Below are 16,894 nucleotides of genomic sequence, written 5' to 3' on the forward strand. Positions count from 1 at the left end.
AGTGTTGCCGTGAGTGTTGGGAACATCTTCAGACAACATCCGTGACAAAGTTGGCCGAAGAGTGTTTCTGAAACTCTAGTTTTCGTTGGCGTTTCTTTTGCTTTCTTATTCACATTTTAATATTGTTGGTTGTTTTAGAAAGCTTTATTTTCTCAACTTGTTGAGAAAATTGATTTTTATCATAATCACTAGTGATAGGTTTTTGTAAACATTTTGGTTTTCTAGTGATTAATTTTTGCTATAAGGCACTGCGCAAGTATTTATACTTGTGCATATTCAATCTTGTCCATCGTATTTATTTAAAGCAAATTTGTATTACAAACTTTAATTTTCCGCTGCATGTTGTCCGAGATGTTGTAACATCTGGCACAATACTTAATTCTGATTAAACACAAATTCACTATTTTACATCATATTCTGATATTTTCGTTATTTTTATTATCTGTCGGACAAAATAAATCCTAACACTTTTCATTTTCACTTTTCTTCTTTCGGTGTCGTTACGCTGCATTACTGAAAAGCAATTCCCTATTGTATATTTTCTCGGCTCATTTCTTTTTTTCTATTCATCTCCCTAGTAAGTCGTTTTTCCCTTTTGGTAAAATGTTTATTCCTTGCCCTAGGTTAGTTCACGAGGAGCTAGATACATTATAAGAAAAAAAACTCTAGTAAAACAAGTTCCTTGAAATAAGAGATTTGTGATGAGATTTAGACTCATCTGATCTTTATCTTTGGTATATTGTAGATTTTGAATTTATACCGTTATATTTGGGATTCTATGCTTGTCATAAAAGATTAGTCCACGTGTTTTATGTTTAGTAGACTTTATCTGTATTTATCGTAATATTCATATGACTCGGCTCGGATAACCATGATATTCGGGCTGTTTATTAAATGGTTCTTACTTTGTCTTAAATATATCACACGTTAGCCGAGTGTATCTTTATAAATGAGCTCAGGTATTTAGCGTTTCCAGTCGGACCCGAGTTAGGTCATCTTTAATGGATATCAAATTTGAAATGAAATGTATTAATTTTTTAATAGAAATGACACGTAGACACGTAGAAAATAAAATAAATAAAATATAAAAAAATGTGATAAGTGTGATGGTTAAAAAGTATTTTGAGAATTTTAAAAAAATTAACATCATACCTAGTTAGCAAAATAAATTTCAACTTTAATAATAGTTAGCAAAATGGCACACGTTTGAAGGATTCCCATCGAAACCAAACTTGAATCTAATATTATAAAGGATTACAATCTGAACAAAGCTCTTGTTCGAAACAGAGTTTGGTATAGTAAAAATGACTCATATTTCGATACATTATGAAAGGAGCAACCGAGCAAAATATAGCCAACATCATACGTGCAAATCCAAGATTAATTCATTCTTTGTATCAAAAGTTGAAAACTTTCTGTTGTTCAGTAGAAAAGTGGAGCTATGGAATCATGGTGAGATAACAAATCTGCATTTTCAATGCCAATAATTTTATTTTCGACTATTGAACGAATAGAGTACTATTGATGATTATCAAGAAATCACAAGGAAAGAAAACTTTATACAAAAGCCAGCAAATACCAACATGCTTAAAAAGAGTATCTGGAAAGAATCCCATGATAAAATATGGGAAGCAACGAGGTTGCCACCAAATACCATCAAACACACTGATAATTTGTAATCCAAACATCAAGGAGATCAAGCAATTGGGAATGGATAAGGGAAGATTTTACATGGCTTACTTTTTTTTACCTCCTTTCCCTTTCTTAGCCTTCTTGTTGTTCTTCTTATTCCCTTTTCCACGAGTGACAGGTTCAGTTGCCTGCTTGCTGGGCTTCTTTACATTATCAAATTCAAAATTTTCAGATGTGTCCGAGTCTTCAAGGTGGTTGTGGGAAATTTTCTCATCAATCTGTTCACCGGATACAAGAGTCGAGTTCGTGTCGAGTACAGTTGATAACAAGTCTTCTAGTCGAGGCCTTCTGGACTCTAAGCTCTTCAAAAGTTCTCCCATCAAAGAAATGTCTTGACCATCCAAATTACTGCATTAATTCCAGTTCAACGTTACTGTCGTACAGAGTTCATGGCACGAAAATCAATATGCTAGCAGTGATCTCTCGAAAATTATGAGATTGAGGCATTTGTTAAGAGAAATCGATAATTATATACTCATCAACGAAAACATAAAAATAATATTAAGAGTTTTGGCGCCAATGATTGTAAGTAAGACGAAAAAATATAAAATATTTTGTGTGATTGATTCTTTTGCTTTCTGCTATTTTTCTCGCCAATTTGTTATGATAACCAACCTCGTATCTAGCAAAGATGAAAGCAGATTCAATTCCTCTATCGTGTCTGTGGCTTCACGCATGCTCTCATCCGTTACACTAGAAGGAGATTTCTGCTCAGTTAGCTGAAATACCGCAGCTGCTAAGATATTTGTGTGCTCCTGTACCTGAAAATATGGCAATTTATAATATTAGACAATCCGTATCAGTCAAGAAGCTAAAAGATAGAAACCATTTCAGAGCTACCTTCTTTTTCAGTGCAACATTTTCTATGTTTCCGCTATTTTCACTCCTACGAGACAGTAACATGTCAGATATGTCCGCGAGAAATCCCCACGTCATTTGCAGTTCAACCTTTGTGTTCTCTGAACTTGAGTTTGAATCTGTTTTTGGTATCATTTCTGAAGATTTCACACCATTACTCTTACTTAGATTTTGACCAATTTGAGGAAGCCCAATGCCATATTCAGTCACCTTATCTTCAACTGTAGTTACTCGAGCATTTGATTTTTCAGTGCTCCTCGGAAACAACATGTTAAAGGCGTCATTTTTGCATGAAAATAACCTGAGGTCCAGAAAAATGGCATCAGGACACACAAACTTGAAATTATGCTCTCTCAAGGTTACAATCACAATAGGATCCTGAATAGCTTTGAATGCTGCAGCAACTGTCGCTTCAGGTGAAGTATTATTCCTCTGTCCACGTAAGACAGCATCATAAAATTCTCTTCGCAGTTGGGATCTTATTTGAGGCCTGTGCAACAGCCTAAATAGTATATTAAGGGGCATTTCAGAGTTTAGATACACCAAACATAGAATCACAACCAATCTTTGTACTAGCACTGGAAAATAGTAGTTGTAATCAATGTTGGAACGCGTGATCCATTCTCCAGTATCAACCACGTTTTCATAAAGAAAATGTTGAACCACACTCTTCGTGAAATTAATAATGCTTTCCTGAGAAGATCCCATGTCTCTGTCTAAATTGTCTCTTGGATTAGCATCCGATTGTTGGCATACAATCCACTCCACAAATGATGATTTTGAGGTGAAAAAACAGCCACGAGGGTGAGGTGCCAACATCAAAAGACGCTCCAAAAGATATAAGAAACATTTCGGTGATATATAGTAGCGTACCCTCCAGTTGGACATATAAGTTTCTTCAAGAGCTTTAAGAAATATATTACTCAGAGATTCTGTGGTGCTGCTTGATGGAGAATTACTCGAACTTCCTGATTGTATGATTCCATTCCCTGAAGTGGTATCAGGAAGAACTTGTGGTGCCAGATTGCTCGAGCCAGACGCCTGTGAAGATTCTGGCCTGATGATGCCACCGAGGATCTCGATGAGTGCTTTCCAATACGAGTTGTCAGGTACACTTTTAGCCATCCTCTCACAGAGATGGTGTTTTGGCTTGCCAGACCCTAGCCATATCATCAACACTTCTCCCATTTGTCTATAAGTAAGATCACAATTTGTGCTGATATTTCTAAAGATAATTTCTTCCAGTAAAGCCTTGGAAAGTTCAGTTTCCCTAAGAATGATCATGTTTGCTGATAAAGACTGTCGAGGGTCTAAAGGGAAAACAATTTCAAAGTACTTGGTAGATAGTCGTAGGAATTCCTGCAACTTCCAGTCTTCCGATTTCTTTAAGACAAGTGATTTTGACTCCATCAAGAACTTTGCTATATCATAAATGAAAGTTAAGCATATGCCTTGGCAATATATGGACGAGGGCTTCATCGCAAAAAATGACTTAAGTGCCTCCAATACCCGAAGTCCAACTGAAACTAATTCTTGGCGCCAGTATATTTGAGCTGCTGACACAAAATGATGAGCATGAAGACTCACCAACTTTCTTTTCCGGTGAATAAACGACTTATTCACATTCTCAACCCATTTAGCATCAGGGTTCATCAAAAGACAGGCTACACTTGAGTCTTGTGACCACCTCACACCAAAATAATGCAAACAGAACTCTATTGTACCTTTGAATTTGTGGGTATCGCCTCTTTCAAGATAACCAAGACATTCTATGATCTCCAAACTGTTTACCTTGTACAAGTTCCAAATATAAACAAGGCTTCTGACAGAGACCTGGTTCCTCAAAAATTTTTCCTCCGAGTAACCTTTTAGATCATCAGGCAGTTCATGATCCAATTCATATTTTGCCACATGAATTCGAAAATGCACATCTAGTAGTTTTCTAACACACAGAATTTCTCCTGTGCGTCTTTCACCTCGTTTTGAAGCAATGTAACTTTGCATCAACTCAGCCAAGTTCATACTCTCATGTGAAAGAATTTTGACCTCTGCACAAATGGATGCATGAAAATTTTCCGAAACCTTCTTAGAAGAGGACATCAATTTACCTAAGAGTTCCTCCTTATGAGGAAATGACTTCAAAGGCCAACCTTGAGTTGTTGACACCCATATAGAGTTTGAAATTACGTAAGAAAGGATGAGCATGGAGGCTTCGGCGAAACACCCAGCCTTCACGAGCAGATCAATCTCATTAAGAATATCTCCCATCAGCTTTGCCACATCTGCTGCCTCCTTGAAGTTTCCAGACTCTTTCTCCAAACTTAGAAGCGCTTCAAGGCAATCTAAAGACCTCAAGATATTGCGTTTGGATTCCATAGTACCAAAAGCTCGGACAAATTTCATAAACAATACATTATTCTTTGTGCTGTGGTACTCCAAAGCACCGCTTTTCAAGAACTCCTGCTCAACTTGGTCAATCTCCCTTAGTTTTGTCATAATTTCAGTATTACAAGGTGCTTGCTGTTTCCAGAACTCTATATGTTGTAAACCCATGTCAAAAAGTTTTCCTTTGGTGCAAGCTGACAGACACTCCATGAAAAAATTTCCCTTGGCATACACATCTGCTGCAGTTTTGTAGCAACCAGCTAATGTGAAACATTCACCGGCTTTTCTCAACTCCGATGCACCACATTCGTGGAGGTAAATCATTCCTGGAGCATAGATTTTTAATATACATCATAAAAGCAAAGCTTCAACCCAAAACAAAAAACAAAAAGAAAAACATCTGACACAGTAGAAATGTCGATAAGAAAAACCATGGTAAACGGGAGTCCAATAAATTAGATCAAAACAACTTCAGCATCTCCGCACCACAAAGTTTCAATAGCATACAGAATTTAATTCAATTCACATATCAAAAAGGTACACACAACTGCTCATGATTTTTCTGACTGACAGAATCCTAAGGTTAAGTCGTATATGCAAATAGCATAACCAAAAAACTGACAGAATTCTAAGGTTAAGTCGTACATGCAAATAGCATAACCAAAAATAAAAAAAAGGGGGACTGACATCAACAAGAATTATTTAATTTCACCAATACTTATTTATGCCATAGCTCAGAGCATCGCTATTCAAGGTAATAAAATATGAAGTATATTGACAGAAAGAGTTGGTTCATGCAGAAACGGAATAACACCTGATGTCTAGAGATTCTTTTTTCAAGTTCAAGGACCAGAATGGGAAATGCCACAAAACAAATGGAGACTGCTTCGCTAAAACTATATTACAAGTTAGATATGATAGATTATATGCCATATTAAGCTCGATCATACCCGCTCTTTCGTATTCCTCCAAATCACAGAAACATTCAGCGGCAGAAGCTGCTCTCCCAATAGAATTAAATAATTCTGCAGCCTCTCTAATCATTATTCGTGACTCACTGGGATTTGAAATTCGAATATGATCAGCAGATGCTCTAAGCCCAGTAGCCTTGGCCCTTTTCTCCCATGTTGCTTCTCCAGCTCTTTCAAAGCACAGGGTTGCCATCTCATAGTTTTTCTCCCAAAAGAGCTACAAAAGCACATTGCATCAAATTAACAGTATAATGGAATACAAAACAAAAACAAGGTGAAGAGCAGCCTAACCTTGATTCCTTGTGATTTCCACTCCTCTGGGCTGCTTGCCCTTTGCATTCCTTTTGCGAGAGAATCGTCTAGTTTTCTGACCTGCACGAGTCCGAATCTCTGCCAGTAGTCAAGCATAGGTTTGGAGAACTCTGCATTATTTTCGCAGATCCATAATCTTTGTCTTGTTCGTGTAATTGCCACATATAGTTGTTTCAGTTCGGAACATAAGATACTATGTTTCGAATGGCTAAAACATGGGAATGACTTTGAAAAGTTTGGATCAAACAGATCCTTTTGCTTCAAGAACTCATACAATACTCTCCATTGATTACTTAGAGGTGAAGAGCCGAAAAAGTTATACAGCAGCACATCCTAGCATTCAAGATNAAAAAAAAAAAAAAAAAAAAAAAAAAAAAAAAAAAAAAAAGAAAGACTGACTAATGAAGAGCATCCTCCTCAATAACCTCAAGCCACGGCTTCCCAATACCCACACCATTTGTCATGGAGTTCAAACATAATTATATTGATTACCTGAAATTCAAGGCCCTTGCACTCTACTATAGTGAGCACGAGAGCCTGACGCCCAATATATTTTAAAATTTCCTTTCTGGCAGAGTCATCACGAACCAGTATGACTTGTTCAGCACCAAAACCTACCCATTTCCCACTCTCATTTCTGCTGCATCCAAAAATTGTTATGATTGAGTTTTCATCGCTGCCAGGCTCTAGTACAACAGGTGACTCTCCATATATAAAACTTGTCTCAGGAGACAATGCATCAACAGATAGTGGGAAAAAATGGTAAAGGAGATCAATAACACTCTGCGCTAATCTGAGCACACCAGTATGAGTGCGAAAATTCTGGCACATTCTAAAAATATCTGATATAAGTCCTTTTTCCCCTCTTCCTGAAGATGCAAAATTTTCGGATTTCATGACAAATTCATTATAAAACAAAGATCGTATATCTTCAAACCTAAAGTCAATCCCCCTGGCGATTGTTTGTGCTGTATCGCCAGAAAAAACAAATCCTTCTTCAATATTTTTGCAGATATGTCTGAAAAGAGCGATTTGCCTCATGTTAAGGTCTTGCACTTCATCAATGTAAACAAAATCCATTTTGTCACCTGCTAAATTCTCCTTGCTTAGCCGAAGGTGTATGTCAATTACAAAATCGGCAACATCAAACTCACCGCGCTCCATCTTCATTTTCTCGTAGTCCTGATATATATCATAAATCACCTCCCTCTTCTCGCCATTTAAAGTGGATACCCTGCTCTCAGATAATGAAACATAGTCCTGCCTGTTTCTCTTAACATTACATGCTTCCCCTGCTTGTAGACCACCTTTTATATGAGACATAATCTCAGTAAACACTCGAGAAGGGTCGAAGTTTTTTGTCAAATTCGTATTGAAATGAGGCCAATAGAAGGACGAGAAACGGTCAAACGTAACCTCGTTTTTCCGCATGAAAGTTTGGAGAGCAACAGATCTGAAACTTCTACCTTCACATTGAGAGGAGTTTCTGACATCATGAAATCTCTCAAAGTATGAATTACCCAGAGTACCATCAAGCATCATTAAAAATTTATGAAATGTGATGATAAGCGGGTACTTTTCAGGTTGAATGCCAACAAATGTGTCCGGAATATCTTTAAATTCGGTCATTTCTTCTATATCATCAGTGTCAGTGAAACTGCTGCTGGCTGAGAAGTCTTTGGTAGCAAAGCTATGTGCAAATAAATATCAGAAAGAAGTTAACTACTTGCATGGATGTCATACTGATTAAAGCATTGAAAAGCATGCCAGTAATTACAAAAAATGATGTGGAAACCCATAGTAGATCATGCAGTTCGCGCAAACTAATTCATATAAACTTCGATGTGACGTAAAGCCAACCGAAAACAAAAGCACGCGGCGTTTGGATTGGATGGAATTAAAACAAATGGACTTCACTGAAATTTACAGAAATATGAATAAAAGGAAAATACAATGACAAAGCCAATTACTGAACACTACACACCTTTTGAGCATAGACACATGTCGTTTGACTGCATGACAAAGTTTTGGACTCACGGTGACAAATAATTGGCGCAAGATAGATTGACCTCGGCAGTGAATGTCATCGTCACTATCACGTGCAGACATCTTGTTCGGTGTTGCTATAGATTCCCCTGAAGCAATGCAGTACTGCTGTAGCTTCTGGAACAGCTTCATAGTCAAAACAGTTGTCTTCCCAGTGCCAGATCTACCTAATATGAAGCTACTTCTAGGAAATATTATTATCTCTCGCTCTTCTTCAGTGACCTCAAAAGGGAGTTCAACTTCTCCACCCTCGTGGTCAGAAAGCAAATGATTCACAGTACCAGAAGACAGGGAGTAAAATTTCATTAAAAGTAAGCTTTCACTCACTCTGGAATTTTCAACATAATTTCTACTGTCAGCGGCCGAATTTATGCTGGATTTGGTATCATCAAGAATCTTAAATCGGACAATAACATCAGAACTGGACCAAATCTTTGGAACCTCCGAATTTCTAAAACAAAAGTGAATTTTGTAGAGTTAGTTTAGTTTATGAAATTTTCGAAAAACAGGACTGACAGGTGATCTTACAAACAAATCCTACAAGATTGATTTAGAAACTGATATAGCACAAGGTTTCCATTTCTAGTACAAAAGATTAGGCAGATCAGAGAACATAAATATCAAACTAAACAAAACAACATACCCCTCTGTGCATTTCTCCTTGCAGCGATTAATAAAATCGTCTGTCAGCATGGCAAATATGCTATCAAGTCGTTTCAACAATTTTGGGATCTCCACATGAGGCAACACGTCCCAAACTTTCAAAAATTGTGTCCATGTTGTGTCTTTCATTATATCAATGGAGCACAAAACATAATATTCTTCAACTTTGAATTGTTTCACAACATAGGAAGAGCTCTGACATTTCAAATCCACATCAATTTTCTTGGGTCGCCACCCGCTGGAAAGTTTAAGCAATATGTTTAAGACCAACTTCTTTATGTGGGATGGTCTCAGTTTTCCAAAAGATTTTCGGAAATTATCGCTAAATGTTACCTGAAGGAATGGAAGATAAAGCATCACAAAAGAATCTTTCTCAGTGGTATAATTTGTTTTCTTATACTAAATCAGTATTATACTAAATCAGTATTAAAAACAAATCAATGTAGAAAATGGTGTGAAAAGCAAAATTTTGAGTATGTAGACCAGAAAAAGAAAACAACCAAATTATATCAATACACTTATATACCACCAATGGAATTAAATTTACAATGATTAATGCAGAGATAACTGACGAGGCAACAGAGAGGCATTAGCATAATTTCTACGTATCATGCATCAATTTAACCCCTATGAATAGATCTTCTTATGCAATTAACAAAAAACTGGACAAAAAGATTTCAGATGATATAAAATCCTTTGGTCTGCCAGAATCAACAGATGAAATGTTCATGTCACACCATACACATTGAAAATAGCAGCCGATGACAAATAGTACCTTCCATCTTGCATATTTGAAAATTATACTCTCCCCGTTGAGTAGATCTTCAAGTTCCTCTAACTCTTTCTTTACAGTTATAATAGTTTTACCAATGTCATAATCATCATTCGCTGTAAAGAAACACTGACGACGCTGTGCATCACGTATCAATGTTTCCCAAACTGAATCAACTTTACTCAAAGTTCCTTCATTTCCTAAGATCCAGAGACAGTGACTAAAAGAAATAGAACCCACGAGAATCAAATTTATAATCAAACAAGATATCACTAAAAACTAAGAGAAACTTTGCTTGATCACATACCGAGCTCTTGTCAGGGCGACATTGATTCTCTGTGGATTAGACAAAAAGCCGATGGAACCATTTCTATTAGACCTTACAGTTGATATGATAACAATATCTTCTTCTCCACCTTGAAACCCATCGATGGACCTCACCTTAACCGTAAACCTGTGAAGGTTTTCATAATTCTGTTTAATCTTATCATGAATCGCGGCAACTTGAGCAGCATAGGGAGATATCACACCAATGCTGAGTTTCTCTTTTGAGCCATTCCACGCTATTAATACATAGACAGACAACTTATTAAGAAAATACATGTCAAAGGATGGATGGCCACGGGAGAAAGCAGCAACCCCCAGGACCCTCACCCTAAAAAAATCCCAAATATTTAAATACTAATAATTAAAAGCCAGGATCAATTGATAACAGTAAGTTGACTGTCCATAGGCACTCAAGGAGTCCAGTGCATGTCATTTTTTTATGCAAAAGAGCAAATGTAGAATGGAGTACGGAGATTAAAGAGAGGTAGACTTAACATGACAAACATTTTCTTATTTTCCTCCCACATGCCTTGACTCTTGAGTACAAAATTAGTTTCTGATCATGGATGTTCTTCAATACGAACAACATTAAGATCAATCCATTAAATGATAAGTTCAAGTTAATATGGTTAGACAATTTACACTCAGGGATGTCGGACCCTAATTGACAATGTGTGCATGCATGTTTTTTGAATTGTAACCAAGTCATTTTGGTATTTAGAATATTCGGAAAGTCTTTGAACTATCTTTTAGTTAACTTTTATGGACTTAAAATCCTGAAAAGGAAAAAAGTGTATTTTATGATCCTCTAATTTCTTTGAAAACAAAAGAAAACATTATTTTTCCACGTAAAGGAAAATTCGCAAACAGATTGCTCTGAATGTATAAGGCATAAAAAGATTATACAAACCACCAGAGAACAATTCTATGCGTAGAAACATTTCTTTCACATATCCTTGGGACCTTAACATACCTTTGAAGAGTTTCTGCACAATCTTCAATGTCACAGCTACCTCGACCATGTTTCTTCTGCTGTGCCCAACATCATCCACCTCTTCTTTTCCACCAAGAATATTTATGAAAGAATATGGACCAAACATTTTTCCATGAAGATAGCATCTTTGATAGCCCTCGTTCTGGACACTAGGTGCATCTAATATTTGGTTGTCATAGAAATTTGAATTTGGAAACTGGCTTATTGCTGGATGCATTCTGTATTGCATATTAAGGAGATGCTTAGAGTGACCTAGTGAGCTCAACCTTTCAAATAGACTTTTTCCAAAGCCAGCTTCTTTGGAGAGCTGTAAAGATGTTATGGAAAAAAAACCATTAGACTTGCTTTCCCATGAGATACTAAGGTAAGTAACCAAACTAACCTTGCTAATAATAGTTGCTGGTAATTGCCATTCATCGCCAACCAGAATAAAATGCCTCACATCTGGAATCTGAAGAGCTATAACTGATTCACTCTCCTTCACCTGAGCAGCCTCATCGATGACCACTACATTAAGTGGTTCCATATCCACCATGTGTAGCATGTATGAGGATGAAGTGGTGCAAAATATTAAAGAAGCCTTCTGAAAACAAAAGTCTGAAATCTTAGTTTTACTCGTCACAGGTGGAAGGTCGAGTTTTGTTAGAGAAGATTGAAGAGATCTTAGAGTAGATAAACACTCATTTTTCATATACAAGAAGGATGACTCAGAACAAATCATTGCCTGACTTGAAAGTAAAATCTCCAATTCATCAGATGTCAAGCTGTCTTCAAACAACAATGTTTCAATTGAGTCGAGAAGGGGCACGAGTTGGACAACATTCTGAAAGTTCTGCCAAAGAATTCTAGGTAAATGAGTGATAAATGTTAACAAGGATTCTCTGAGCGGATTTGCAATGTGTTTAAACCGATCTCTAGCATACTCCAAACTTGTTTTGAACTCAGATTGCGGAATTTCATCTTCATGATTTTCTCTGACTTTGCTTTGCTCGTTAGCAACATATATGTGATACTGAGAAACATAATTTTCAAGAAAATCAAGCATAGAACTGATCCAGTGCTTCAAACCAGTTAGTGGTACCAAACTTTCTATAAGCTTATCAACACGATAATCGAGGAATATTTCCTCAATGTTAGAGTCAACATTCAGACGATCCTTATTCCCAAAGATGAGCATGTCTCCTAAAGGACAAGACAAAAACATCTCATGTTCAGCTTGAAATGAATCTCTCAATAATCTTATGACGCGAGAAGCTAGTTCGGTGATTGCAACATTTGTTGGGGCACAGATGAGAGTTCTGACTTTCATTCTTAAGAGATTATGAAGCAAAACACTTACGGTTCTCGTCTTTCCAGTCCCAGGTGGACCCCATATGAGTTCCACAGAAGCCTTGTGGTTACATCCAGTTCTAACTAGAGAGGCCAAAATTGCACTGTTTTGTGATTCATTTAACCGGGAAGATATGGTTGATTCAAATTTTACCTCCATTTGACTATGGAAGCTGATTGGGCAAGATTCACAACTGTCCTCATCCTGTTGCATGCATACACATCAAATCTAAGCAATTCGGTTTTAAGAAACACAGATTTCACATCAAACAAAACCCACATGGATGTCTGAATTTATGTTAAAATGAAAAATTCTCATCCTGCAGGCATAAAAATTTAACAAAACAATGTTCAAGCGAACACTTTGCATAACCTTCAGAGATCTTCTTTCAAATTTAAATCTATGTTTTACGAATAGAATAAAGACAGTATTTCAAGATTCAACACACACACACACACACACACACACATTATGTAATTTCAGCAGTGGAAGAAATTTTTGAAAAATGACAGAAGTTAAATCAAATAACAGACACAAAGCAGGGGCGCTATGGATATGGCAAGGATCAGTAATGTTGTTCTGACCATATGTATGTTTGTTTGCAATGTATTTGATCCCTTCAAATCAGCAAGTAACTTACCAACTCATTCTTGCACAAGACTTTCTCGATAATCCTCAGATTTTTACGCATTCGCAAAGCATTCCATATTCTTCTGTTTGTTGCCATGTTCTTTAAGAAAACAACATAAAATGATTTGCTTTGCATCTCTCCAACATCAATGCTTGTCGCCGCTTTCACTTTGAAACCAGTGGATGAATAGTTATCTCCGTTCTCATCCTCTGATATATTTGTCACATATGCAAGAACAAATTTCCAACCAACACGACCAAGGTCAGAATAAGATTCAGGCTTCAAATCTGACAGCAGTAAAATGTCACCAGGCAAGGTTCTGTAAGGCTCCCTCCCGCGGAGGGTTATCCTGTTTCTCCAGCAATCGACTTGAACAGAAAGCAAATGTTTTCCATGTATTAACTCTGTTAGAGAAGCCACTTCAGCAAATGGAGCTTTGTAAACTGTTTCCATGGCCGAAGCAAGTTCAGCTCGGGTTTCTTCCAGTAAGGGGAAGACATAAGAACCAAGATATTGATCAACACTTTCAAATGATTGAGGAATTTTCTCCACCTAAATGGCAAGCATAAAATGTATTTGAGAAATAACGAACGAGAATGTTATAAATTTCAAAGAAACAAAAATAGATAGCGAGTCCGATAATAATGACTTTCACACCCCTAAAAGCTAATTCCACATTCAAATCTCTTAATTTTATTTGAACATCTACTCTCACGCGATGCAAAAGCACAGCCATGTTAAAAGAAAAGGCACCCAAATGATAGTTTCTCCAAAAATCTACCAAAGAAACAAGAACTTTCTGTATCGGTATCTGAAAGAGAATCAATAGCAACGAACCGAATCCAACCCATACCGACAAAGAAAAGTTACTCTGACTCTCTGAACACTTAATGAACAACGTTATAAAATGAATTAAACAAAGACCTGATTTTTATACAGATTCTCATCAAATATTTCTTCGAGAGACCATGAAAGCACCAAATCAATGACATCTTTCCTTCCCTCCATCGTCCTGCTGCTGCACTGATCACTTTCTTCTTCCCAATATGCTTTTGAGTAAAAATTCCGGAAAACAAAGATCATCCCAGACAAAATCACTTCAAAATTGTTCCATGCATGAAGATTCAAGTCCAATCCCTAGTGTGGGGTACAATAAATAAAAAAGCTTAACATGGAAGTTTTCTTTAAGACGAAGGAAAATGGAAAGAAAACGCACCAGGAAATCTTCCGTACAGAGCACTGTCAGCAAACCCCACTAAAGCCTACCCAAAGACTAAGAATTTAAATATTAAAGGAGCGATTTTGGTACGACGAAAGCTCATGAACAGTATATGAACAAGTGTTTTCACTGATGAAAGAAAAAAAAAGCATTGGTATCATAGTACTATGACGAACAACATTGGGAGAAGGGAAAAAGTTAGAAAACGAAAGGTTTCTTTTCATGTTGACTGCTGCTATTCCAAGTCGTTTCTTTTGCCAATAACTCGTATGATCGACCTCTCTTCTTTGGTTACCACCATTTGCGTTCTGAGGTACTAGGAATACTACGTTCACAGATACAGTAAGATCATATATTATATGTATTTATTCGTGTGTGTGTGTGTGTGTGTGTGTTTTTGTGAGTGTTTTGCTATAGGTAAATTAGAAATTGTTTGATTATATATTTGGGAACAAAAATAATTAAAATAACATAAATAATTCTAATTTCAATAAATTATATTAATTTATTGAGATGAGTAAAATGAAAATAAGATGTGTATATTAGGACGTTTTATTAATGTTATTTATTTTTAAAAATAAACATGTTGCGTTTAACCAATTCTTATTGTCAATGGCTTGGAATTAAATTGATTATATATAATAAATACGATAACAGATACATATTACTTCTGTTGCCGAAGTATAATTATAATCATGTGTTTTAACTTTTAATGTTAAAGAATCTAGTATGTTTATATCAGATAAAGATAAAGATAAATTGANCACACACACACACACACACACACACACATTATGTAATTTCAGCAGTGGAAGAAATTTTTGAAAAATGACAGAAGTTAAATCAAATAACAGACACAAAGCAGGGGCGCTATGGATATGGCAAGGATCAGTAATGTTGTTCTGACCATATGTATGTTTGTTTGCAATGTATTTGATCCCTTCAAATCAGCAAGTAACTTACCAACTCATTCTTGCACAAGACTTTCTCGATAATCCTCAGATTTTTACGCATTCGCAAAGCATTCCATATTCTTCTGTTTGTTGCCATGTTCTTTAAGAAAACAACATAAAATGATTTGCTTTGCATCTCTCCAACATCAATGCTTGTCGCCGCTTTCACTTTGAAACCAGTGGATGAATAGTTATCTCCGTTCTCATCCTCTGATATATTTGTCACATATGCAAGAACAAATTTCCAACCAACACGACCAAGGTCAGAATAAGATTCAGGCTTCAAATCTGACAGCAGTAAAATGTCACCAGGCAAGGTTCTGTAAGGCTCCCTCCCGCGGAGGGTTATCCTGTTTCTCCAGCAATCGACTTGAACAGAAAGCAAATGTTTTCCATGTATTAACTCTGTTAGAGAAGCCACTTCAGCAAATGGAGCTTTGTAAACTGTTTCCATGGCCGAAGCAAGTTCAGCTCGGGTTTCTTCCAGTAAGGGGAAGACATAAGAACCAAGATATTGATCAACACTTTCAAATGATTGAGGAATTTTCTCCACCTAAATGGCAAGCATAAAATGTATTTGAGAAATAACGAACGAGAATGTTATAAATTTCAAAGAAACAAAAATAGATAGCGAGTCCGATAATAATGACTTTCACACCCCTAAAAGCTAATTCCACATTCAAATCTCTTAATTTTATTTGAACATCTACTCTCACGCGATGCAAAAGCACAGCCATGTTAAAAGAAAAGGCACCCAAATGATAGTTTCTCCAAAAATCTACCAAAGAAACAAGAACTTTCTGTATCGGTATCTGAAAGAGAATCAATAGCAACGAACCGAATCCAACCCATACCGACAAAGAAAAGTTACTCTGACTCTCTGAACACTTAATGAACAACGTTATAAAATGAATTAAACAAAGACCTGATTTTTATACAGATTCTCATCAAATATTTCTTCGAGAGACCATGAAAGCACCAAATCAATGACATCTTTCCTTCCCTCCATCGTCCTGCTGCTGCACTGATCACTTTCTTCTTCCCAATATGCTTTTGAGTAAAAATTCCGGAAAACAAAGATCATCCCAGACAAAATCACTTCAAAATTGTTCCATGCATGAAGATTCAAGTCCAATCCCTAGTGTGGGGTACAATAAATAAAAAAGCTTAACATGGAAGTTTTCTTTAAGACGAAGGAAAATGGAAAGAAAACGCACCAGGAAATCTTCCGTACAGAGCACTGTCAGCAAACCCCACTAAAGCCTACCCAAAGACTAAGAATTTAAATATTAAAGGAGCGATTTTGGTACGACGAAAGCTCATGAACAGTATATGAACAAGTGTTTTCACTGATGAAAGAAAAAAAAAGCATTGGTATCATAGTACTATGACGAACAACATTGGGAGAAGGGAAAAAGTTAGAAAACGAAAGGTTTCTTTTCATGTTGACTGCTGCTATTCCAAGTCGTTTCTTTTGCCAATAACTCGTATGATCGACCTCTCTTCTTTGGTTACCACCATTTGCGTTCTGAGGTACTAGGAATACTACGTTCACAGATACAGTAAGATCATATATTATATGTATTTATTCGTGTGTGTGTGTGTGTGTGTGTGTTTTTGTGAGTGTTTTGCTATAGGTAAATTAGAAATTGTTTGATTATATATTTGGGAACAAAAATAATTAAAATAACATAAATAATTCTAATTTCAATAAATTATATTAATTTATTGAGATGAGTAA

General features: G+C 36.4%; 2 protein-coding genes across 2 annotated transcripts; both read right to left on the bottom strand.

The window, feature by feature from the left end:
• Positions 1 to 1,543: 1,543 nt before the first annotated feature.
• Positions 1,544 to 14,499, bottom strand: LOC140984543 (uncharacterized). Its single transcript, XM_073452041.1, has 15 exons — positions 14,198 to 14,499; positions 13,906 to 14,118; positions 12,991 to 13,533; positions 11,403 to 12,554; positions 11,000 to 11,327; positions 10,007 to 10,262; positions 9,703 to 9,919; positions 8,908 to 9,260; positions 8,203 to 8,715; positions 6,711 to 7,908; positions 6,198 to 6,551; positions 5,886 to 6,123; positions 2,533 to 5,261; positions 2,308 to 2,453; positions 1,544 to 2,040 (listed from the first exon to the last, which is right to left on the bottom strand). The coding sequence occupies exons 2-15, from the start codon at positions 14,062 to 14,064 to the stop codon at positions 1,737 to 1,739; spliced, it is 8,490 nt and encodes a 2,829-aa protein (XP_073308142.1). The 5' UTR covers positions 14,065 to 14,118; positions 14,198 to 14,499; the 3' UTR covers positions 1,544 to 1,736.
• Positions 14,500 to 15,142: 643 nt separating this feature from the next.
• Positions 15,143 to 16,684, bottom strand: LOC140984689 (uncharacterized). Its single transcript, XM_073452235.1, has 3 exons — positions 16,371 to 16,684; positions 16,079 to 16,291; positions 15,143 to 15,706 (listed from the first exon to the last, which is right to left on the bottom strand). Exons 2-3 carry the CDS (start codon positions 16,235 to 16,237, stop codon positions 15,143 to 15,145), a joined length of 723 nt encoding a protein of 240 aa, XP_073308336.1. The 5' UTR covers positions 16,238 to 16,291; positions 16,371 to 16,684.
• Between the last annotated feature and the right edge of the window lie 210 nt (positions 16,685 to 16,894).

This window comes from Primulina huaijiensis, chromosome 9, assembly GCF_012295235.1.
Source record: "Primulina huaijiensis isolate GDHJ02 chromosome 9, ASM1229523v2, whole genome shotgun sequence".
In the NCBI taxonomy this organism is placed as follows: Eukaryota; Viridiplantae; Streptophyta; class Magnoliopsida; order Lamiales; family Gesneriaceae; genus Primulina; species Primulina huaijiensis.

Coding starts and splice junctions, on each gene's coding strand:
- LOC140984543 (XM_073452041.1), bottom strand. CDS start 14,064: ATGATCTTTGTTTTCCGGAATTTTTACTCAAAAGCATATTGGGAAGAA. Junction 7,909..8,202: donor CATGTGTCTATGCTCAAAAG/GTGTGTAGTGTT, acceptor ATTTGCACATAG/CTTTGCTACCAAAGACTTCT. Junction 6,552..6,710: donor GCAAGGGCCTTGAATTTCAG/GTAATCAATATA, acceptor CTTGAATGCTAG/GATGTGCTGCTGTATAACTT.
- LOC140984689 (XM_073452235.1), bottom strand. CDS start 16,237: ATGATCTTTGTTTTCCGGAATTTTTACTCAAAAGCATATTGGGAAGAA. Junction 15,707..16,078: donor AGAATCTGTATAAAAATCAG/GTCTTTGTTTAA, acceptor CTTGCCATTTAG/GTGGAGAAAATTCCTCAATC.